This window comes from Lampris incognitus, chromosome 2, assembly GCF_029633865.1.
Source record: "Lampris incognitus isolate fLamInc1 chromosome 2, fLamInc1.hap2, whole genome shotgun sequence".
Classification (NCBI taxonomy): domain Eukaryota; kingdom Metazoa; phylum Chordata; class Actinopteri; order Lampriformes; family Lampridae; genus Lampris; species Lampris incognitus.
Window position 1 is genome coordinate 35,419,916 of NC_079212.1, and position 26,620 is coordinate 35,446,535.

Consider the following 26,620-nt stretch of genomic DNA (forward strand, 5'->3'; position numbering starts at 1 on the left):
ACCACTTGTCGCGGGACTGGGTTTAGATGTTCTTATATTAAGTAGTTGGAGGCTGGGAATTATGGTGCGACAACACAGTCTCTGGCGTTAATTAGCCGGGCTAGGCTACGGGTTTAGCAACCCACCTTGCACTGCTCCTGCAGTCTGCAGACGATGACGGACGCTGGCTAGCCTGGCTGGGATGGTCTCACTCTGCAGACACTCGCACTGTCACTGGCTGCACACTCTGATCTCTCTCTGGGGGCTGGTAATCACTCTTACTGGTTCTATTATGGTCGTCGCTGGTTAGTCACTGTCTAGCGTCAGCTCAGTCGAGGTGTAGGAGTCAGGAATGTTACGTCTGATCGCTAACACGTTATGCTAAGCTAACACTGTGTGACACTCTGTAAACCACTATAACAACTAACCCACGCTGTGCTGTGCAATGGATAACAATAGGCAGCACGCACGCATTCCTAAGTCTCTTCTCATTGGCTAACAGGGTCTCGCGTTACTTTAGTCAGACTGTCTGTTTGTCACTATCTGTCAGGGAGCTGTCCCGCAACAATACCATAGTTCCACGACCAACCTACATGCAGTTCCATCATCCGGCCGAATACAAAGAACTGCAGGACCCTGCTGGTGCGTCTGCTGCTGCTAAACAACCCAGGCTGACAACGTTTTTCTCACCTTCGGCTGCTCTGTCCTCTACACGAAAAGAGGCGATCACTTCACAACTCACCAAATTCATATGTAAAGACATGCGGCCAATAAGCATCATGGAAGGTGGAGGCTTTAAAGATTTTCTCCGTGAAATTGAGCCACGTTACACTATCCCAGCAGAACCACAATAACTAAAAACATTGTGAAACTCTACGATACTACTCGTGAAAATGTACGCCAGATACTAAGCGATAAGGAAATTGCACTCACTACAGATGGGTGGACGTCTGTAGCCACAGACTCTTATGTTACAGTTACAGCACACGTAATGTGGGAGGCATGGGAACTGAACGATTTTGTCCTACAAACGAAAGACTTGAGAAGTAGCCACACTGCAGAAAATGTCGCGGAGTGCATTTCTGGCACACTGAGGGATTTTCACATTCCCTGTGAATCAGTGATCGCAGTCACAACAGACAATGCACATAACTATGTGAATGCTGTGGAGAGGTACCTCGATACCGTTAACATACCTTGCATGGCACATACAATCAATCTAGCTGTACGTAAAGGGCTAGACGTCAGAGCCATAGACACGACACTTAGCAGGCTAAAGAAAGCAGCCGCACATTTCGGCAGGTCACCTACCGACAGCTACCTATTGGAGGATAAACAGCCTTTGCTGGGCTTGAAAACTGATAAATTAATTAACGATTGCATCACGCGATGGAATAGTACATATGAAATGATCTGCAGGGCATCGGAACAACAGGCAGCTGTTGCAGCTGTAATATTTGAGAAAAAATGGTCAAATCTCGAACTAACCACAACTGAATGGTCCATGGTCGAACAGATGCGTGAAATACTTAGACCGTTCAAGATTGCGACTGAGGCTTTGTCAACTAACAAATATCCCACAGCTTCTGCTGTATTGCCTTTACAGCATGTACTACTACTGTGTCAACTTGGCTCACCCATTCCTAATGCAATGCCCAGCTTGAGGGAAATGACCGCAAAGATCGACACAGATTTGAGGAAGCGTTATGACAAAAATAACGAAGCAACATTCATGTTATTGAATAAAGCAGCATACCTGGATCCCCGCTTTCATAGTTTAATGCATTTATCAGAGGAACAGAAGGACCAAGTGCACGCAAACATTAAAGAAGAAATGGCCGTGAGATTTGAAAGTGGGACAGATGAGCATTCGTTAAGCTCAGACACTCACGCACGAAAAACGGCCCTGACGGCAACGGGCGATCTGTTTGGAGAAACATACAAGGGAAGGGGCGAGACGAGAGACCACCAAGAAAATGTACTGCACCAAGAGATGTGGTCCTGCCGAAGAGAGACAACGATGCCGGCAGACAGCAATCCTCTTCTATGGTGGATGACGCTGGGTAGCGCAAAATATCCCCACCTGGCGCAGCTTGCAAGAAAGTAGCTGAGTGTTCCCGGGACATCAGTGCGTTCTGAGCGAGTCTTTTCCACAGCTGGGAATATTGTTAGCAAGAAGCGCTCCGCTCTAGCTGAGTGTTCCCGGGACATCAGTGCGTTCTGAGCGAGTCTTTTCCACAGCTGGGAATACTGTTAACAAAAAGCGCTCCGCTCTTGACACTGAACACGTTAACCAGTTGATATTCCTGGTGAATAATTTGTAGCCTCCCAGTCCAGTTAGGCCTATGTGTAGGCTATGTATAATCGCATTTACAAAGGCCACATAACCCACTATTTTTTATTTTATTATTACTATTATTATTTATTTTAGTTATTTAGTTTGGTGGGCTTGCCTAGGCTACTTATAGGCCACGTTCTGTCAGTAGCCTACGTTACATTGCCATGGCAGCGCTGAATGCAGCCCAATTGCCGTGAGGATTATTGACATTAATATTACTTGTTTGAGAAGCATACTCTGTGGTAATTGTTTTTGAAAATATGGCAACATTTGACTTCATAATTTGCATTAAACTTCACTAATTATTTCGACCGAAATATGTTGTGTCTGCTTGTCCCCTCTTGTGGATACAAATGGTAAAACGCATGATCAAAATAATTACTGGTCAATAAATTACAGGTTATTTTTAGTCTTGCCATTTTAAAGACCGTTTTTTACGTGGAAATTCGAATCCAAATTCGAATATGGGTACAATTCTGCCACGAATATCGAATATGTTTTTTTCTTAAAGTGACAGCCCTAGTACATATGGGAGTATACAAGGAAGACAAAATGGTATGGTATGATACACATAAATACAACACATTTACTTGGGATATGCCACCATTCTATCTTATCTATCTATCTATCTATCTATCTATCTATCTATCTATCTATCTATCTATCTATCTATCTATCTATCTATCTATCTATCTATCTATCTATCTATCTGTCTGTCTGTCTGTCTGTCTGTCTGTCTGTCTGTCTGTCTGTCTGTCCCCCTACCTATCTGAGTACATCTCTACATACTTCTCAAAGGTTAATCCTAATGTCTGTCTGTCTTATCCGTATAGCCGCAAACTGATGCAATCTGTACGTCAACCAGTGCAAGCAACAGCACAACTAGCATGCTGTCATTTTTGTGTGGGGCTCTAGGTGTCACTGAAATATATCTTGGGAGTGAAGGGTCGGTGAGAAATCAATTCAAGAAAATTTGTAAAAAAAAATGTTAAAAAAACCCCATATATATATTGTTTTTTTCCAGAAACCGTCAATGGTGTGGATAAAAGTGCTCAACTAATGAAGAGCGGAATACACACACACACACACACACACACACACACACACACACACACACACACACACACACACACACACACACACACACACACACACACACATTAATCTCCCTCTTTTCTTCTCCTCCACTTTTTCCACCGCCTCTTCCTCTGTTTCCTTCTGGTCTGCTTTTTAAGCTTACCAGGACTCCTCCATTTTGCGTTGATTTGACCGTGTGTGTGTGTGTGTGTGTGTGTGTGTGTGTGTGTGTGTGTGTGTGTGTGTGTGTGTGTGTGTGTTAAGTAGAGTGCTGCCTTAAAGCAGAAGCTAGTGCTAGGGAAGTGTGCACTCAACCAGAACAATGGCATTCTGGGTAAAAATAGCACTTTCTCTCTTCCAGTCAGGGAGCAAGAAAGAAAGAGAGAGATGGATTTAAAGTGAGAAAAAGAGAGCAAGACGAGAGAGAAAGTGTGAGCATGAGAAAGGGGAAATGAGAGATTGTGTGATCGGTATTAAAAGGAGAGAGAGAGAGAGAGAGAGGGTGCATATGCACATGTGCAAGCAAGCAAAAAGAAGAGTGAGTCCAATTGGAGCAGTGTGAATTGAGATGGGGTACAAGAAGAGATGGGGAGAAGCAGGAGGAAGCGGAGACTCGTCAGCTATTCTACATTTTGAAGTCTACACCAGAGAGAAATTGAGATGGTGAGAAACTTAGAAAAAGAGAGAGGGAGGAGAAACAAAGATAGTGAGAGAGAGACAGTGGCAACTGATAGAAAGATGAGAGATGATAGAGAGGGGGAGAAAGAGAGAGAGCGCGTGAGAGACATTGAGGTTTGAAGTGCCTTTATTTAAATCTATTAGTGCAGCACATAGACTTACTTCATTAATAACCAATAATCAACAGAACATAAATTGGGGTATTAATAATCAACAAAATAAATAAATAAGCACATAAAAGAAAAAATGGTAATAAACAAAAAAAAACCAACATAAAAACAAGCTACTTCAAAAAACGAAGCACCAACAATTCTTCCTATACGGAACACAACTCCCCCTCAATACCCCAGCTTCTCAAGAAGTCGTCCATGTTCCCTGTCAGGTTGAAATATTCAGACTCCACCCTGAGATGGGCTGCCAGCAGTCCTTACATCATCAAGGTGGGATGACCATTGATCCAGGATAAAACATTTTTTTTAAAATTCCCAATTTTCCAGGTGGACAATTTTGCTATACCCAATAGTGTCTTAAGCAAGCATTGTACATGTTTCTTTTGCACAGAGTATTTGGGTCCATAAATAAAAATTTCAAAAGAAAAAACCTCCCCTTGGTGCTGAAACCATTCTTCCAACTGCCCGAAAAACAGGAGCATGCCGAGGGGTTTCAGCCAGGGCCTTCAGTAACGAACACAAATTTCTCATATGGGGGCAAATACAGCCAACACAGCCACATACAAAATACACTATCAGGCTCACACACTTAACACACAATTTACTACCGCATCAACACCAACAAGACAACTGATCTTCAACAACCGCAGTGCACACACACACCACTGTGCACTATAGCAGCTATTGCAGCATCACCATCAGATCTTCCTTTAAGTCACTCAGCAACTAGATTGCACATGCACACACCTCATGGCAAAAAAACAACAAATAAGTTTCCACAGTTGATGTGAAAGTGTTCACCAGTCACTCGCACAGCTCCAACAAATCCACTAAAGTATAGCCACAATATTATCAGTGCACTGCCTTCAGTTCAATAAGAAAAATGAAACATGTTACCTTTGCAGGGCTTGGTAAGCCCGTCCATCTTAGGTTTAGGTCTTCTGCTAGTCATTATTTCTTTCTTGTCTCCAAATGGTCGCCTTGAAAAAAGCACATGAAGTAGATCGGCAACCATATCGTCAGTAGCTGTGAATGCGGCGGCCGTTGTGTTTTCCACCAGCACCTAGCTTAGATTGCTCACAACCCGCCAAAGTCTCAAGCTCAAAGTTGATGATGACACCGGGGGCTAGCACTGATACATCGCAGGGCCCCTGGGGCGTTCTGTCACTACACATCAAAATTTGATTGGCTGATGATACTGTCACTCAAAGTTGTAATCAGTTTGCAGCTCTGGGCTTCAGTGAAAGGGTAGAAATACTACTAGTGCTGGTCCAAGGAGCTGTGATGTGTTTAGATGACATTCTGATATAGGAAATCCCTGCCCCATGAGAAAACAAGTAATCGATAGGTTGTGAGGACTGAGGAGGGGGATGGAGATTGGACTGATTCACATGTTGTTTATTGTGGTAACGGTGAGGGTAATGATGTCTGTTGGTAATATGGTCAGGAATTGGAAGAGGTAGAACTGCAGTGCGATCACACCACAAGGAGAACTGTTGCGAGCAAACGATGCGACAGTCGTTGTTGGCAACGGGGAAGATGATGGTTCAGGAAATTACGTGTGTGATGTAAATAGTCAATCCCATGTGGATTGACATCACAAGTAGCCTGTGAGCTGAGAGTGGAGCAGGAGGAGGGCCGGCAATAAGACAATAGGTCTCAGAGGATGGTATCGCAGATGGCTGAGTTCATAACTGGGATTGTTTTGAACTGTGTGGCTGCAGTGTTGATAGAATCAGATTAAAGACAGTCCTTTTTTTGGAGTTCATCTGAGAGCCATCGGCTATCATCCCTGAGGTTAGTAGTTAGTGATAGTACTTATAGTTTGTGCATAACAGGGCCACTGGTATCTAGTTCTTGAGGAGAGCTAATTTTTTTTTGGAAGAAGGGAGAGGGAAGTCGGCCGTGGACCTTTCTCCCCACACTCCAGCAGCACTTCCAACTGGTACAATCCCAAAAAGTTCCAGAATTGTTTATAAAAATCCACAGGTAAGCCATCTACGCTGGGTGCTTTCCCTGATATTAACTGCATTACTGCAGTTGTTAACTCCTCCAGAGGAACAGGAGTATCCACAGCAACACGTTCTTTCTTGGTCAGCCGAGGCAGGCCTTGAAGCAGTTCTGCAGTACAGTCCTCATTGCACTCCTCCACCGCATAGAGGGCAGTGTAGAATGCGACCTCATCTGAGCTGGGTTGGTGGTTAGAGTCCCATCAGGCAGTTGGAGGCAGGTCATCTTCTGCCTCTCAGACATGGTCCTCTCCAGATTAAAGAAATAAGAGCTAGGTGTATCCATGTCCTTTATGCTTAAAAACCAAACTCTTACCATGGCATGCTTTACCCTGTCATTGAAAATGCAACTCAGCTCCTTTCTTTTCTCCTTCAGTTTATCATTGTGAGAGTCACTGTTTATAGTTAGTTTACTTCCAATGTCCCTTATTTCATGCTCTAGGGTGCAAAGAGTTTCATTAACCCTGGTTGGTGATGGAGGGAACAATGTACTGCTGACAGAAAAGACAAATATACATCAAACATACATCTTCCCTAACTCCCACCACTGGCTCCATGAATTAAAATCCCCTTTCCTCCCATTCCAGACTTGCCAGAATAATTCAAAACCATCGCTGAAATCTTTATCCTGCAGTAATTTTTAATTAAAATGCCAGGATGAATTGAACTTTGTACAGGGGGAGAGATGGAAATCTATGGTAACAAGTTGATGGTCTGAAAATCCTACTGGGTGAATAAAACTCCTGAGTAACCTGGAATGGAAATGCTGTGAAATATATATCCTATCTAACCTGACCACACTGGCCATCCAGCTAAAACTTTGACCTACATGTACTGTCTGGAGTGTGAATGTTTGACCCTCCATGCATCTATTACATCTAGGTGTGTTATTAGCTTAGACAAAAAGGCAGATGACTGCAGGTATGGCTCTTCACTCATCCTATCCAAGGTACAATTTATGGTGCAATTCCCACCAATGACAAAACAATCCCTTTGGTGACACCGTTGTAAAGCTTCTTTTAGTGTCTTTTTTTTTAAATCTGTGCTGTCGACAGGCTTGGCATACAACACAGGGAATTTGCATGCCAATGTGTCCTAGACAGGGCTCATCTGCAAGTGGAGTTCAGATTCTCTACTTGCAAAGGCAATCTTTATTAATCATCAGAAGCCACTTATAACTGTCCTTTTGATGATCTCTGCGATGACAAGCACACAGGGTTTTTGTTATACATTAATAGCCGCCACCGGCCCCCTTCTTTTGCATATTTGATCAGCTAAACTACCAGTCAGCCTCGCTTCTCCAAGAGGGGAACAATCACCACAAGTGAAACAGGGAAACTCAGAAATAAAAAAAAGACGTGCATAATATGATAATACATACATATGATGATACATAATAATATGATAATACATAGACATAGAAACAGACACTGACATGTGTTCGACAAAACATAATTAAATCGATCTTATCTATCAGTTTAGGATAGCAGTTATAGCAATAAAGGAGAAGACAGGAGAAAAAGGGGGGAGAAAGGACTAAGAAGACGGCTGTAATCCAAAGAGTGTTCCAGGGAGTGAGTGAGGCAGATGCTAGCAGTGTGCATGTGTATGTGACATGTCCACCTATGTGTATGTTAAGTGTCAATCTGTGGAATTAATCCTAATAAATTCTGCTGTCTGAGATTCACAACGTATCATAGTGCATCCGGGCAGCAGACGGGCTCTGCAGCCACAGCCATAGGCTATCTTTTAGTGTCTTAAATAGTTCCAACCGCTCGGGAGCATAAATATTCACAAAACAAACAGTGACTTGCTTAATCTCAGCCCTCACCATCAGTAACCTACCTTCCACTAACTCTCTGTTGGATATGACGTTAACATCAACCAAGTTGCATTTTATATAGCATATAGCATCTACCCCAGGAGTAAAAAGCATGGCTGTCCCTGTACTAAAGTTGGTACCATGGCAAAGGGAAAAATTTTCCCTTCTGCCACTAATCCCTTTCCGCCTCATTTGCTGTGTCACTTCTTGTAGAAAGATTACATTTACGTTTTTCTGGCTGCATAATTCAGATATCGCAGCCCTCTTATGTCAATCCCTTCCATCCCTGAGTCCCAGATCTCACACTGTGCCTGAAGATCGGAAAAATCACCAGATAGAAGAAACAGAGCAGAAACCACCAGTGAAACGCAATCATTCAGTCACTTTTTAAATTTTTTTTTGCCTTTTTACATTCTTTCCCGTTTTTGACGTGTCTTTCTTAAAGCAGTGACATGTTTTCTGAAGTGATAACCTTCCTTTTCATCAAGCAAATCAACACCTACTAATTTCTGAAGCGCTGTTAAAGAGTTGATATATTTTCCAGTGTCTCGAAAATAATCATTGACTTCAGCAGATTTCCCGAAAGTTTCATCAAGGAAGGAATTCGCTTCCTCTAATCTTTACAGATCAGCACTGACAGATTGTGAGTCTATTACTGACAAGTCATCTGATTCAGAATCATAATCCGTATGTTCTTCATGATCAATGACTTAGCTTGGCTAACCAGCGTTGTACCCACTGCGTCCTGGCCACCTGCTTACTGCTTGCTCTGTGTCGGGTTCTGTCTCCACTCCACCCCGCTGATCAGTACCTCCAGACCCGCTCTCCACACTCACACCACTCGGACCAGCTTCATTTGCTGTCCTTTTAATTTTATTTTTATTCACAAACTTTTTTTGGGGGGGGGGGGTTTCCCCCCTTTTTCTCCCCAAATGTATCCAGCCAATTACCCTACTCTTCTGAGCCATCACAGTCGCTGCTCCCCCTCCCCCCCGCTAATCCGGGGAGGGCTGCCGACTACCACATGCCTCCTCCGATACATGTGGAGTCGCCAGCCACTTCTTTTCACCTGACAGTGAGGATTTTCACCAGGGGGACGTAGCGCATGGGAGGATCACGCTATTCCCCCCAGCCCCCCCCCAAACAGGCGCTCCGACCGACCAGAGGAGGCGCTAGTGCGGCAACCAGGACATGTATCCATATCCAGCTTCCCACCCACAGAACCGGCAATCTCCGTGTTGGTAGGCAAAGAAATAGACCGCTACGCTACCCAGATGACCGCCCAAACACTTTTTACATTGGATTGTGCTTTGACTTCCATCTGTCTCAATGTTAGCTCGGGATCTCCCCGTCACCACTGGCGGAGTTTCGATTTCCGCATTACCGACAGGTTGCTGGTGAGCACAAGTGTAGCGCCTTTGACCAACATCATCGCATTCAAAACATTTTAAACTCTGGAATTCACTCCCACCATATAATATCCCTCTCCGTTTTTAACCCGAAAAGACAGCTCCAGTGATTGTTCAGGGGACGTTAGATACATATACACCTGTGGTCCTCAGTGACTGGACGTGTCTCAACTTCTCGTCCCTGCCAGCCCCACCATCCTGAACGGATTGGCCATCTTCCCGTGCACCTCACTGGGGATGAATAACGGGGGACCCCCAACATAGTGATTCAGATAGAGGGCACGGCCAGCAGGGATACGTAGAAACACATCATTAAGAAAAACACCCTTTCAGTCAGCTGAGGTACGAAGTGTTCTTCGTTCAGAAATACCATGACAGCTTTATTCATTCTCCATACGAATGAAGGGTTCTGGTATCCGACGATCTCCCCCATGGCTAGGAGAACCTGCTCCACCATGACCAGCGTCTCCGGTTGGATCTGAACACCATGACGTAGAGAGACAGACGAGGCCCGAGACGCCACCCCCTCCACCGCACGACATCGACCACTAAACTACAAACAACTAATCCAACAACTACTAGAAACAAACTACAGCACTGCAACACACATAACATACAGGAAAAACAACAACAATAGCAAAACTATGGCTTTTGAAAAAACAGTATAATCTAAGCAACCAAACACTCTCAACACACACTCCACACATCCAACTCCCAGCATGCACCAGAGAGAGAATTTTGAATTTACAATAGCTCATTATTCAACAAGAAACAAACTTTAACAATGAACAATGACATCATCAAACATAGTCATTCCTTTACATTAACATGCAATAAGAGTTCAACTTCCATCATAGAACCAAGATCGATTCAGAGAGAGAGAGAGAGAGAGAGAGAGAATTTTAATTTTAAAAGAAGTCGTCATTTAACAAGAAACAAACTTTAACACGATACCTTTTTAACAATATGAACAAAGTCACTCCTTCATATTAACCTGTCCGGTAAAGACTTAATTTTCCATCACAGAACCGATTCACATATCAATTAAGAGAGAGAGAGAGAGAGAGAGTAGAGAGAGAGAGAGAGGGAGAATGAGTGAGAGAGAGAGAGGCAGGGTGCGCACCAACTAATGTGGAGGAAAAGGCAGGGTAGTGCACTTCAAAGTGGACTGGGCTACAAAAGGATGATTGTGTGAGAGTAAAGCTGAGGTCATCTGAGAGGAAGGGAGCAGAGGCACAGATTGTCTCATCAAGGTTAAGTGGGGGAGTGATGGGTACTGTAACACACATATAGGAACACACACATACACACATGCCTGTGCCTATATACAAATTACACATACACACGCATACATACAAATATATGCATATAAAAACACAAAGAAACACCCACACGTGCATAGAGTTACACAAAAGTGAAAAGGTGAGTACATATACGTGTTCACATACACAGCAGTCACTAACACGGGCATAAAAAGCAACACACATACACAGACAGGTACACATATAATTGCTATCCCTCACTTTTCACACATTCGCTTACCTTATTTCCAAGTCTCCCCACCCCCCCCTTTTTTTTCCTCCCCCAATTGAACTTGGCCAATATCCCCACTCTACCGAGTTGTCCTGGTCGTTGCTGCACCCCCTCTGCTGATCCAGGGAGGGCTGCCGACTACCACATGCCTCCTCAGATACATGTGGAGTCGCCAGCCGCTTCTTTTCCCCTGACAGTGGAGTTTCGCCAGGCGGGCGTAGCACATGGGAGGATCATGCTATTCCCCCCAGTTCCCCCTCAAACAGGCACCCCGACTGACCAGAGGAGGCGATAGTACAGCGACCAGGACACACACCCACATCTGGTTTCTCACCCGCAAACACGGCCAATTGTGTCTAGAGGGACACCTGACCAAGCCGGAGGCAACACAGGGATTCGAACTTTCGATCCCCATGTTGGTAGGCAACAGAATAGACTGCTACGCTATCTGGATGCCCCCAAGCTTTTCTTTTTTTTTTTCCTGGCATGCAGACAGATGCACACACCCGCTGTGCTCTGCAGAACCCGGAGTGCTCATCCTGGGTCTCTGGGTGCCACATTTATCCGTTTATGGTCCAGAATTATTTTTAGTCCCTAATGCTGTGATCTAATGCTACAATACAGTAAACTGCTGTTGGAGATGTGTCTCTTTTTAAATTTGACATCCTAACACACACACACACACACACACACACACACACACACACACACACACACACACACACACACACACACACACACACACACACACACACACACAAAAAACCTATACAGTACTTCACTCAAGTTAGTTCTGTGGCCAAGGAGAGAATGGGTCAGACTGTTTATGCTATGTAGGCTAAGTGGTAGAGTGATGGGCACTGCAATGGGACACACACACACACACACACACACACACACACACACACACACACACACACACACACACACACACACAATTGAATGTAGTTGCCTAAGGAAAAGAAGAAGGAGTTCACTTTTACAGACTCCAAATGTTTCAAAGGTTCCAGACACTACTGTAAGCTGCTCCTGGGGACACACACACACACACACACACAGTGAGAGTATCTCACGGTGCATTATTTCCCTTTTAGACTGTCTTTGTAAGGAACACAAGAGTCCACGTCTGCTTTTTTACATTTAAATCAGGACACCCGTGTCTTAATAGACGTAGCTCAGTGACTCATGTTCTATAAAGCCTTTGAACACCCTCAGCAAACCATAAAGCTCTCTTCCCCCACTCATACCCCCCCACCTTCCCCATGCAACCGGGGGGGGGGGGAGTGGACCAGAATTTTTACTCGAGCGGTGTACTCAGGTACAGCTTTGAAACATCTTTAAAGTACACCATTTCAAGGCAAATTAAATTCAAAGATGTGTAGAAAAATGTAGAGTGGAGTCTGAAAAGAGGTATCCCTTGCAGTTCGATGGTGAGAGAATAGCGTTGAGACGGGGTTTCGGCACTGAATCAGACACAAGCAGAGAGGAGCATCTGGTTGACCCCATGTGCTCTTCATTTGTTAAGATTGGCAAATGATGCTTCAGAAAAAAAAAGTTAATGCCACGAGAGAGGTTAAAGAGTCCCTCAACTTCAGGCATCCAGGTATTGTAGCGGTCTATTCCGTTTTCTACTAACATGGGGATCGCTGGTTCAAATCCCCATGTTACCTCTGGCTTGGTCGGGTGTCCCTACAGACACAATTGGCCGTGTCTGCGGGTGGGAAGCCGGATGTGGGTGTGTGTCCTGGTCGCTGCACTAGCGCCTCCACTGGTCAGTCGAGGTGCTTGTTCAGGGGGGAGAGGGAACTGGGGGAATAGCATGATCCTCCCATGTGCTACGCCCGCCTGGCGAAACTCCACTGTCAGGTGAAAAGAAGCGGCTGGCAACGCCACATGTATCGGAGGAGATGTGGTAGTCTGCAGACCTCCCCAGATCGGCAGAGGGGGTGTGGAGCAGCGACCAGGATGGCTCGGACGAGTGGGGTAATTGGCCAAGTACAATTGGGGAGGAAAAAAAGGGAAATAAAAACAACAACAAAAAAAGTCCCTCGACTTAGACACATAAGGATTAAAGATGTTATGTGTGATATTTTGGCTTTTCTGAAACATAATATGATTCATATTTATTAGTAGGTGTCACCGATTGATACTGATTAACCAGAGTCAGAATCATGTGTATTGGCCATGTAGGTTTGCACAAACATGGAATTTGACTCTGGTTTCGTGGCTCTCTCAGTGTACTTAACATAGAATAGCAACACTACAACACAACAATCTTCAGATATGTATATACACAAGGATGGACTTGTACAGGTGAAATAAGAGGTGATAAGGTGCAACGGTGCAGAGAATATATCAGAGATGCTGAAATAGATGTTAGCAGGTTACTTACATACATGCCTGAGGTAGATGGACATGACAGAGCATACCAGTATATGTACAATGTACAGGACATCCATCCATCCATTATCCAAACCACTTATCCTGCTCTCAGAGTCGCGGGGATGCTGGAGCCTATCCCAGCAGTCATTGGGCGGCAGGCGGGGAGACACCCTGGACAGGCTGCCAGTATGGTTGTATTTATTTGACAGTGTTAAAGCGATCATTTGAATGACAGCACGCGGAAAAAAATCTGTTTTTATATCTCGTTTTGGGGTACAGTGCTCTATAGCGCCTACCAGAGGGGAGGAGCTGGAACAGGCTGTGGTGGGTCTGCAGTGATGTTGCCTGCCCATTTCCTGAGTCTGGAGGTATATAAGTCCTGAATGGAGGGCAGGCTGGCACCAGTGATTTTCTCTGCAGACCTAACTGTCTGTTGTAGTCTGTCCCTGTCCTGTTTGGTGGCTGAACCAAACCAGACAGTGATGGATGTGCAGAGGACAGACTGGATTATTGCAGTGTGGAACTGAATCCACAGTTCCTGAGGCAGGTTGAACTTCATGAGCTGTTGGAGAAAGTACATCCTCTTCTGGTCATTTTTTTATGATTGTGTCTATGTTGGATGCCTACCTTAGGTCCTGGGGGATTGTGGAACCCAGAAATCTGTAGGTTTTCACCGTAGACACCGTGCTGTTGATTATGATGACGGGGGGCAGTGTTGGGGGGGGGGCTCCTCCTGAAGTCCACTGTCATCTCCACTGTTCAGCTCACAATTTTCCGCTTAGATCAAAACCTTGACTCACCCCGCTACCACTCCCACTCCCCAGGTTTCTACATTCAGAAACAACAGCACCCATGCCCGTTGAGTTGGTTTTTGTTGTTGTTCGATGCCCCCCACCCCCCCAACCCCCAAAATAAGAAAGACTTGGCTCACAGTCACAGTACTCGGCAAACTATGCATCAAATTTAGCAATGATTGAAAATGGCAGATGTTGGCAAACGTGCAGTGTATTCACGACCTTTCTATGTTAATTAGTTAATCTTGCTCGTGCTTGAATTTTTTTTCCGCACTCAAATTTTTTGTTGTCACAATTCACTTTTGCAGGGGCAATCCTGAACGCCTTGTTTGAATGGTGTTATTTCATCACATAAGAAAGCTGGCGAAGCAGAGGAGCGAGAGTATGAAAATGGTACTCCTTGCTGACAGCAAAATCCACCCTAAGACGAGACAAATCTTGTTTTCCTTAAAACCCCCATTTAAGCATTCTTTCATCCTGGAGTCCATCCCCACGCTGAGTGTGACATCCAGCTAATGAGTTCTGCAAGTGTGCATCAGGGTGTGTGATGCTTTTGACCTCTGTGATGATGATAATGAGGGGTTTAACTGGCAGTATTTGCACATTCATTTATGTGAATAAATGTATATTTGTTAACCAAATGAAATCATGCTGTTTGGGATGCAAGGGAAATCTTTGACCAATCAGACAAGTTATTATCACATCTTAGTTAAAAGAAAAAAACAACAAACAACCCAGCACTCAACCATTCCTTTGCAGGCAGAGTTCGAATGGCACCGATGGCCATGTCTAAAAACTCGCTTATTAGATGGCTGGATTGCTTGACACAACAGGCAGCAAATGCTATGAACTACCTGACAGAATAGACAACACGCAAGATTTGTTGGTCATTTAGGACCACCTTGAGAACCACTGACATGAATCAGTCAGAGGTTCTCCACTGACATATATATCAACTTTATACCTCTGTAGCAACTACAGAGGTATAATGTTGATCAGCCACAGCATGAAGATTTGGAAAAGAGTAATAGAAGCTAGGTTAAGAGGAGAGGTGACGATTAGCGAGCAGCAGTATGGTTTCATGCCAGGAAAGAGCACCACAGATGCGATGTTTGCTTTGAGAATGTTGATTGAGAAGTATAGAGAAGGCCAGAAGGAGTTACAATGTGTCTTTGTGGATTTAGAGAAAGCATACGATAGGGTGCCAAGAGAGGAGGTGTGGTATTGTATGAGGAAGTCGGGAGTTGCAGAGAAGTATGTAGGAGTGGTGCAGGATACGTATGAGGGACGTGTGACAATGGTGAGGTGTGCAGTTGGAATGACAGATGGGTTCAAGATGGAGGTGGGATTACATCAAGGATCGGCTCTGAGCCCTTTCTTGTTTGCAATGTTGATGGACAGGTTGACGGACGAGATCTGGCAGGAGTCTCCATGGACGATGATGTTCGCGGATGACATTGTGATCTGTAGCAAGAGTAGGGTGCAGGTTGAGGAGAGCCTGGAGAGGTGGAGGTATGCACTGGAGAGAAGAGGAATGAAAGTCAGTAGGGGCAAGATGGAATACCTATGCGTGAATGAGAGGGAGGACCGTGGAATGGTCAGGATGAAAGGAGTGGAGGTGACGAAGGCATATGAGTTTAAATACTTGGGGTCAATTGTCCAAAGTAACGGGGAGTGCTGTAGAGAGGTGAAGAAGAGAGTGCAGGCAGGGTGGAGTGAGAAGAGTGTCAGGAGTGATTTGCGACAGAAGGGTACCAGCAAGAGTTAAAGGGAAGGTTTACAGGATGGTTGTGAGACCAGCTATGTTATATGGTTTGGAGACAGTGCCACTGATGAAAAGACAGGAGGCGGAGCTGGAGGTGGCAGATTTGAAGACGCTAAGATTTTCATTGGGAGTGATGAAGAAGGACAGGGTTAGGAACGATTATATTAGAGGGACCGCTCAGGTTGGACGGTTTGGAGACAAAGCAAGAGAGGCAAGATTGAGATGGCTTGGACATGTGTGGAGGAGAGATGCTGGGTATATTGGGAGAAGGATGCTGAATATGGAGCTACCAGGAAAGAGGAAAAGAGGAAGGCCAACGAGGAGGTTTATGGACGTGGTGATGGAGGACATGCAGGTGGCTAGTGTGACAGAGGAAGACGCAGAAGACAGGAAGAAATGGAAACAGATGAGCCGCTGTGGCGACCCCTAACAGGAGCAGCCAAAAGTAGTTGTAGCAGTAGTTGAGAACCACTGACATGAATGACTCTCTTTTTTTCAAAGACACACATGGTCATTTTAGCTCCAGCATCACATGCACATGTAACCTGCACGACAGGGGAATGGGCCTATGCTTGCGCAGGGACAGTTTACAGTCTAATGTCTAAGTTCAGTGGAGATTGGTGTAGGTTTTTTTCTAGACCGGATTCTAGTACTCACCCCAAAGACAACACACACACTCGTGGGTATAGTTTACAATAAAAAAAAACAATTTATTTCAACAGTTCAAAGTAAAGTTATTTCAATATCAATACTAAATTAGATGTGTTATATATATATATATATATATATATTACTCTATTATACTTTTTAAAAGTTCTTCCTAATATTCTATTTATTGTCTATATCTATCTATATTCTATTTGATACCCTTCTAATATATTACTTATGCAGCCATATTCTACACTAACAAATTAAAGAAAATAATCCAAAATAAAGTATGAGTGCACTCAAAGAAAATAATAAAGAAAAGAAAAGGGGGAATGATTCAGTCTTCCAATCTGTGCAAGGTGCAATGTCCAGATCCTACCACAATCACAGGGGCAAGTTAATGTAGAGGCGATGATGATGAATCCAAATCCAGGGCGATGATGGGGGCAATCCAAAGGGGGTATCCGAGGGTTCCAAAAGGGTGTCGCAAGGGGGGTTGTTCGGGATACTAAAAAAACCAGTCTGCACAAAATTGTACAGATTCCTTATTAATTGCAATCTCTATCAAACAATTACAAACAAAATAAAAATACCCAAATCTAGAGTCAATTCTCAGAATTAAATCATTTCCTACATATAACTAATATGCGGCTGAATGACAACAGCCTATTGCTGTAAGAACAGTTAAAAACAATGTCATCGCAGCCAGGCTGCGGCACTATCAACGTGAATTCACGTCTAGCTGGCTGCTATGGGTTCCATGCATGCCATGTAGCCCGAGTTGGCTCGGTGGCTAGTGGCAACTGGAGCTTACAGTTTTTTTTAACAACAAGCATATTATTATATTAAAATGTCTAACATTCCTACATCAAATAAACCCTATGGACCGGGTGTCCTGACTGGTTTTAAAGCTCTGAATCATATGGGAACTGCTAAGGATCATAGATATACGTTTTAGCTGGGTTAGCTTAGCTTAGCAACCAATGGAAAATTGTCAGTCTTTAGATTTCAAGATTTTAAACTCTTATCTCACCAGGATTCCAGCAGCGTACAAAACACAAGAGAAAAGAGTCTTCCTTCTTCCTTCAACGGGAGATCATCTGTCTTTGGATAAAATCAAGATATCCTACGTAAATGGCTATGATTACATGGAACACAGAAAGCTGTTTACTTTTTAGCTTTGGCTAGTAGCTCACCAAGGAAGCTTCGTGTGAGGGATCTTTTTTGTCGTAGTTCAAATGTCCTGTAGCTCAAATATCCGTAGTTCAATTATCAATAATTCAGGTATCCATAGTCAAAGTTGTCCGTATTTCTAAATATCCATATTTCTCTTCTCTATTGTCGACGGTTGTTTGCATGGTTTAAACTCTGTAGCTCGTGTGCCTCCTAGAGGCTACTCGTGGAACTTACATACGTCACAGGGTACATGTAATCATGTGGGTTACACACACAGTCCAGAGTGTCATGGAGTTCCCAGGCTTCTCACACACACACACACACACATACATCCACACACTCATTGATATATAGGCAGAGAGGTGAATTATACACAGGTGTTCCCTATTGAGGCACTATTTATTTTACCTGCCTCCAAACCACCCTGCCTGCCACAGGGACTAACACTGCCCAAAACCCTGGTGAACAAAAACACTATCCATCCATTATCCAAACCGCTTATCCTGCTCTCAGGGTCGCGGGGATGCTGGAGCCTATCCCAGCAGTCATTGAGCAGCAGGCAGGGAGACACCCTGGCCAGGCCATCACAGGGCACAAAAACATTCAATACAGTTAAATTAATGAAACATAGCTATACCATTTATGACTGCAAACAATACCGCATAACTTTTTGTGTAGCAATTCATGTTCAGGCAGAGTACGGTTGTATAAAATTGAATGGTGTGATGCTGCAAAAAAATTTTTTTTCTAAATTCTGGACTCTTCCTGGCCCCTAGATATCTATCAAATCCACTGACCGTAATGATGCCATTCAAAAGAACTGGAATGAATCCCCTTCACCCTGGCAATGCTAACGCCATACTCTACCCATTGGATGGCACAGTAACCCAGTGGTTACTGCTGTTGCCTCACAGCAAGAAGGTCCTTGGTTCGAACCCCAGGGTTGTCCAACCTTAGGGGTCATCCCAGGTCGTCCTTTGTGTGGCGTTTGCATGTTCTCCTCGTGTCTGCAGTGGGTTTTCTCCGGGTGCTCTGGTTTCCCCCATCATCAAAAGAATAATGCATGTTAGGGTTAATACTCCTGTCTGTGCCCCTGACCAAGGCAATGGAAAGAAGAACTGGAGTTGGTCCCCGGGCGCTGCATCAAGGTGGTAGCCCACTGCTGCTAGGTACACAATCACAGCTACGATGGGTTAATTTGCGGTAACTGAATTTCCCCAAGGGGATTAAGAAAGGAAATTTAATAATTAATTAAATAAATAATTGAATAACAGAGAGAAATAAAATGCCTATCCAGTGTTAGGCCTTGGTCACACCAACATTTATGATGGTGCCCAATATCGCCATTATGAATGCCGGCTTGACCGATTTATTCCATGTGTAGCATGATTACTGGAGCGTTGCACTGAGACTGCCAGGGTCAGGGGTCACCTCCCATGTGTTTCTCAATGCAGGGATGTTCGACTTCCACCCTTATATGCAGTCATGTCAATACAAGGTGCTTTACAGGAAAAAAAAGTTAAATCTTTTAACTGTTAACTGTTAGCTGTCAAGTTAAATCAGTTTACATACCAACCTACACAATCACTGAGCATCCTAAAAACATCACCCGGCTCAATCTGTGTTTAGGGAGAGAGGGAATCAGCTCTGAGTGTTGGACTAAAGCCTCCTGGCAGGTCCTGGTGGGGAGCTTACAGGCTCCCGTCAATAACTCATTTCATCTGAGTCGTAACAATTGGAAAATCTCAAGCCTTTATTGATGTTTACAACTTTGCTGTTGATTTGCACTTTCTCTTCCTCCCTAATGTAATTTCTCTACTTCTGTCAGTTTTTTTCTTGTCCAGCTCAGCCTTCCTCCCCACTCCCCATTTTGTCTTTCTTCCTCTTTTTACAGTTCCTCTCATTTTACTATTCTACTTGCTTCTTCTACCTTTTTATTTCTGTGTTTGTCAGTCTCTATTTGATGGTTAAGGTGGCAGCTGGTAACTGTCAATAGTAATACTTGGAATGCACTGGTACCCAAATGCATCTCTTACATCCGAAGCATGGAGAACAACTTTTCCCCTTGATTCATGCTGTGTCTCCATCTAAGACTTTTTTTTTGGGGGGGGGGGGGTTCCGCCATTGTCTTCCAATTATATTCGGCCAATTACCCTACTCTTCTGAGCCATCCCCGTCGCTGCTCCACCCCCTCTGCCGATCTGGAGAGGGCTGCAGACTACCACATGTCTCCTCCGATACATGTGGAGTCGCCAGCCGGTTCTTTTCACCTGACAGTGAGGAGTTTCACCAGGGGGATGTAGCATGTGGGAGGATCACACTATTCCCTCCTGTTCCCCCTCCCCCCTGAACAGGCGCCCTGACCGACCAGAGGAGGTGCTAGTGCAGCAACCAGGACACACACCCACATCTGGCTTTGCACCCGCAGACACAGCTAATTGTGTCTGTAGGGACGCTCGACCAAGCCGGAGGTAACACAGGGATTCGAACCGGCCATCCTTGTGTTGGTAGGCAATGGAACAGACCGCTATGCTATCCAGACACCCCCAACGACTTTTTTTCTGGCAGTATTGATGGAGGTGAGCACTGGGAGGAGTCACACTTTTTTCTCTGTCTATGTAACACAGAGAAGCAGTGTGTTGAACAAACTTCACTCTTCTTTGTGCTCTTCACAAACCAAAATGGTGCTGCTTGTTTGCGTCTCTGAGGCCCCGCCCACATTTCAAGCTAATAATCGGGTAGTGGTACTCAAAGTGAAAATGATGGGTTGTGCTCTTTGAGACAAAGTTGAGACTTCCTCAACTCCTGATGAGGTGAAGCACGAAAAGCACCAAACGCTGAAATGAGATGGAGTGCCTGTGTTGGGCTGAGGGTGCCGGAAGAGCCAGTTCATCATAGAAACCAACAAGAAAAGAGAGGCGCCCACCAGGGAAAGGCAGGTCTCTATGGCAGTGTGGCTGTATTGTCTTATTGTAGCATCCAACAATGGCAAAATAACAAAAAGGGAGACTGCGGAGGCAAAAACAAGAGGTTGTGTCATGTGTGTTTGTCATGATCAAGTTCTTGGCTAATCATCCTCGAGTGTGAAGAACATTGTGCGAGATGAAAACAGGGTGTCCATACCTGTCGCTGCAAACTTGGCCTGTTAGAAAGACAGTCCAGCTCAGCCTCATCTGGCTGCTGCTCTGTACAACAAATCCCAATTCAAAGTTGTAAATAAATTGCATTATGGTTTGTTTTGTGTGTGTGTGTGTGTGTGTGTGTGTGTGTGTGTGTGTGTGTGTGTGTGTGTGTGTGTGTGTGTGTGTGTGTGTGTGTGTCATAAATACTGCGTGTGACTAACCATTAAATACTGATGGCTGTCGGTGTGAATGAAGGTACAAACTATTACTCCCTCTTTCTCTTCCCCCTTTTTCTGCATCAAAACCTTGTGTTTTCTCTCTCTCTCTCTCTCTCTCTCTCTCTCTCTCTCTCTCTCTCTCTCTTCTTTCTTGTTCTCCTGTTTACTCTTCCACCACATTGCTCTCCGTCTCTCCCTATATCTATGTGTCTTTCTTTCTGTTTATCTCTCCCTTGATCTGATATTTGAAAGAATAATCAAACTGTTGAGTGGCTGATTTTTTTTTCTTAAAAATATAAAGAACCGTGTAATTCTAGTTCAATTGTTCTTATTGCTTTCTTTTTTTTTACTCTCATTTAGTGTTGAATCCGTTCTTTTATTGTGTCATTTCTCACATGATTCTCTCCAGGCACTTCTTATAGGCTAAAACACTATATCTAAACTGTCACAGCACTATCAAGTTTACACCTGTCATATAATATAATATCCATCCATCCAGTATCCTCACGGCCTATCCTGCTCTCAGGGTCGTGGGGTCGCGGGGATGCTGGAGCCCAGTCCAGCAGTCATTGGGCGGCAGGCAGGGAGGCGACCTGGATGGATGGATGGGAATATAATATAATATAATATAAAAATACAGTGATGGTTAAATTCATGTTGGTCATGACCACTCGTTTGAGTTTAACAAGGAAATACACTAGAAGTCCAAAAAATTAAGTAAACGACATGCAAAACAATCTATCAATAACTGTTATGTTTGTTTTTTATCTTTTTCAGAAAAAGGAGTGGTTATGTCTATACTGCCAGACCCAGCGGCTGATGTCTGGAGGTGGCCTGGATGAACCTCCACTTCCTGTTCCTCACCCGTCCCCCAAGCACCAGCCAATGGGCTCACCCCGTCACCAGGCGCCAAGCCCTCTCCACAAAGCCACCAATCAGCAAGGGCCCAGACCGACCCAACCCCAGGCCCAGCCCCAGGCTCTGAAACCCCAGGCAGGAGCACCTGGGAGTGGGCCATTCGCACCCGTTACGGCCAAACCACCACAGATTGACACCAGGACCACAACGCCGGCACCAGTACCGACCAGTGAGTCCCAGAAACAGCCAAAACCTACAGAGGAGAAACCCAAAGCCGAACCTGAGAGCCAAATCACCAAAGAAACCAAACCGTCCCAGAGGAAGGAAGAGCAGATCATGCCCATTAAAGAGATTAAGAAATCAAGACACTATGATGTAAGTCTGCAGTATTTCTTTTTTTTTAAAACATATCACAATGGTCTCATTTTTGTGTAAGAACCAGTGGTTTTATCCAGTGAAAAAGGTGTTAAGTCATGACCCATTCAAAGACACGGAAAAGAAAGGGTCAAATCACAAAAATGATTGACCAAAGCTTTATTTGAAGTATATTACTAAACTGCAATAACATAAACTCAATAGCAAGGGATGCTGTATGTTCAGTCATTATAATCTTTGTGCTTGCAGGGTGGTTGGTGCATGAGTGAAAGATGAGCATGGCGGGTGTTGGGCTTGCCAAAAGTAAACTCAAAACTCAAACTAAACAGGTCTGGTGTCCATAAACCAAAAGTGAGAGAGACCAATCCCAGAGGCCTCGTGGTTTTTAATCCAACCCGCAGATGTCTGTGATTGGTCATCATCTTGTAACAGAATAAGGGCACATAGAACTGGCATCAGAGGACAGTAACAGAGCCATAAGCACGAAAGGGCCATGATGGGAAGAAGACAGAGCTACTGCAAAAGCATAAGAAAACTTCTATCATAGATGGTGCACTGTTTATTATGTAAAAGTAAGTTCAAAGAGCACAAATATAAAGTGTAATTAGTGCAAATAATTATTTCAGGCTTGTGGCCACATTTTTTGATTGTGATTCGCATGTGAGGAAGCTGAATTGGTGGGATGCCTGACACAGTTCCCCGACACATTCTTCATAATTGTTATTGTGCTGACAGTGCATTGTTACATCTACGCACGATGGCCTAGTGGTTAACACTGTTGCCTCATAGCAAGAAGGTCCTGGGTTCGAACCCCAGGCCGTCCCAGGTCCTTTCTGTGTGGAGTTTGCATGTTGTCCCCGTGTCTGCGTGGGTTTCCTTCGGGTGCTCCGGACATGCATGTTAGGGTTAATACTCCTGTCTGTGTCCCTGAGCAAGGCAATGGAAAGAAGAACTGCTCCTATACAATAGGATGGGTTAAATGCAGAGAATAAATTCATTGTAAGAATACAATGACAAAATAAAGTGGTTTTCTTCTTTCTTCTCCACCATAAATGCATAATTGTACCCCTATGTTACCTTTTTAAGGAATGACCTGTACAGGTTAATACCTGATGCTTCACATTCATACAGCTACAGGCACTCACCCCTGGGACTCGAGATTTTACAGTCTATGAAAGTCAAAGAACCACCCAGCACACTTAAGTGCATTACAGTGTTGTTGACCCAGTTGACAATCCATGATCTGATATCCAGCAGTCTTGTTGTAAGAGATGCAACACAATAAGTAGATGTTGGCAATGCTGTAATCCTAATTAAAATCAAACCACAATCAAATGAAGTATGAAAAGAAACAAAGCTGTTGTTTGCTGTCTTCCCTGAAAACAGGGAACATTTCGTAGTATACTCAATAAGCATCTCATAACTTCCTATCTAGATGTACCCTGTATTTGGATCACTAACCAGTAGAAAATACTATAAAATATTCATTTATTCTTTTGTAAAAATACCTAAAATAAAAAAGACGGACGTGACTGCAGTATGCACTTCTCCACACTGTTGTTCACTTTCAGATCAAGCTCTTTAAAAAATTAAGATGCCAAGTCTCCAAACTATTGAACACTACTAAAATGCCCCTTTATGTTCCAATTATTTAGATATCTTGTGTAAAATTTGATATCTTTACAGTCAGTTCACTGAAAAAGGTCTTTAATTCACATGTAATACACATCAGTTTTGATGGCACTTAACTGATGTGAAACCAGACACTAAAGGGTGCCAACTTTCCTTCCTTCTTGATTGCTTCATGTTTTACTTATCTAAGAATTGAAGGATTTTTTTCCACTGGTGTACTCTGGGTAAGAATGTCACCTGAAAGTCTTACATGTATGTAACAAATGTATATTTAACATTTAGAATAGAAGGCAATTGATAGATTCCATTTGAAAGGGTGGTCTTGTGGGCAATATGCATTATGGGTAATTGCATCTTTCTTATCACCCCATACGTTATCAAAAATTCATTAACTTATATGTAATCTATTGCTGGAATGAGTATTTGTAATGAGGCATGAAAATGCATGGGGTTTATTTCACATGGCTTAAGATAATCAATAAAGTGTGAATTTATCGATAAGTTGAACCAGGTTTATATTCCTATTAGTGTGTGACATCTATTACTCTTTGGGAACAATGTCATTGATTCTGTCTTTGCAGAATGCTGAGGCTGCAGGTGGCATCAAGGTACTCATGCATTCATTTAGGGAGGGAAAGAAAAACAGTGAGGGTGGTGACTGAGTGTGCGAGGGATGGAGCAGGAGAGAAAGAGAAATAAAGAAGGAGTTAATGGTGCTTTTTCTTACCATGTGGTGGCCATTAGTCTCTGTTGAAATATTTATAAAGACTGGCACGCCATGAATATGCTAAATCTCCAAGGACTCCAGCCAAAGTATCACAAAAACAGGCCCAGAAGCAACATAGCCTTCTCACACTTATGGATCTGCTAATAATTCAAAGTACACAGGGCCGTCCGGGTAGCGTAGTGGTCTATTCCGTTGCCTACCAACACGAGGATTGCCGGTACAAATCCCCATGTTACCGCCGGCTTGGTCGGGTGTCCCTACAGACACAATTGGCCGTGTCTGCGATTGGGAAGTTGGATTTGGGTATGTGTCCTGGTCGCTGCACTAGCGCCTCCTCTGGTCGGTTGGGGCACCTGTTCAACGGGGAGGGGGAACACATGTATCGGAGGAAGTATGTGGTAGTCTGCAGCCCTCCCCGGATCGGCAGAGGGGATGGAGCAGCGACCGAGACGGCTCGGAAAATAGGGTAATTGGGTAATTGGCCAAGTACAATTGGGGAGAAAAAGGGGGGAAAAGTACAGAGAGCTTGAAGTATTATACTCTAGGAAGAAGTGGGGCTGTGAACATCATATGAAGTTTCTATATTATTTTATAATTTTCAAAGTCAATTTTATATTTTGCTTCCACTCCCCCTTCGTTTTCCAGGTTAGTCTTTTTTGAGATAATGGTTTGGCATGTTCCATGTTGATGAAGACAGAGCCATTGATGAACAGAGTTCTGGTTAAAATCCTGCTTTGAACTCATCCATAAGCAACCTGATATTGTTACATAATCCTTTGTAGAGGGATACAAATTGGCACTAAAAGCACAGCTTGGAACAACTCTTTCTACCAATGGCTCAGCAAATAGTTAGTTATCAAACCTAGTCAACATAAACCACTGTTTGATAATATTTAGAAATACTACCAGTTGGTTATGATAGTTAATAGTGTTATTATTATCAGTCATTATATTATTGTGCTTCACCCTTATCATAAAAAAGACGTGCTCCTAGTGTGTTTAACTGAATTTTGTCAGTAGCCACAGCACATTACTGTAACCAGGGATTTGAGAACCATGTAATTTCATATTCAAGTTGTAATTAGACTGTATCATTACACTGTACGAAAGTCAAAGTGTTTAATTTTAGATTTTTGGAAAAGACAAAACAGTAGTTGGTAGGGGAACTGATATGTCATATGGGTCGATTAAGTTTTGGAAACAGAAAAGGAGATATTTTTTGTGTGATAAATCATAAAACCATACAGTGTATTTTTGAGAAACCACAAAAGTTATCTTGAAGAAATGTAGTATATCAACACTTTCCTCTGTTTTTACGCTTCATCCTTTTATGTCAGAATAGGTAGAATCTAAACATTTTACAATACTCGCTATTTGCTGTTCTTATAATTATGAGACAAGGTTAAGCATAGCGTACAACTTGGGCCCAGGTACCAAATAATTACTTGACCAACTGTGATGAATGAATTACAATAAAACCTGGTAGGTTTTGTTTATTGTCTTATTCAAATAATATCTTTCAATAATAATTTTATTTTAGCGTTAATTTTATGTAGCTAAGATATCAGATGTTACTGAATTAGATGTTGTTTTAAGTGGCTATGTAAAGGTTGTAAATTCTGTATATAAGTAATCTCTAGAGAAACAAAACCGTTTTGCCACCACAATATTTAATATTTTGATATGTGGATTCATTACTGTGGCTCATTCACAGTAGTTATAGTTTCACCCCATTTAGAGAGTTTTTTAGGTGTGTTTTAAACAAGTTTAATTGATAAATTATCCATATCAACATAAGTTCTCTGAATTATCCATTGTCCATTAAATACTAATTGCCAGGGTGTTACATATTTGATTAATGTTTAGATTTGAAACATTTTTATATTCATTTGCCATTCTAATTTGGGC

General features: G+C 43.4%; 1 protein-coding gene across 1 annotated transcript in view; it reads left to right on the top strand.

Moving 5' to 3' along the window:
- bsna (bassoon presynaptic cytomatrix protein a) overlaps positions 1-26,620 on the top strand; it is a 166,787-nt gene that overhangs the window by 112,012 nt on the left and 28,155 nt on the right. The window contains exons 4-5 of the mRNA XM_056299542.1: positions 21,898-22,353; positions 24,567-24,593. Of these exons, the coding sequence (XP_056155517.1) occupies positions 21,898-22,353; positions 24,567-24,593 (483 nt within the window). The remainder of the gene's footprint in view (positions 1-21,897; positions 22,354-24,566; positions 24,594-26,620) is intronic.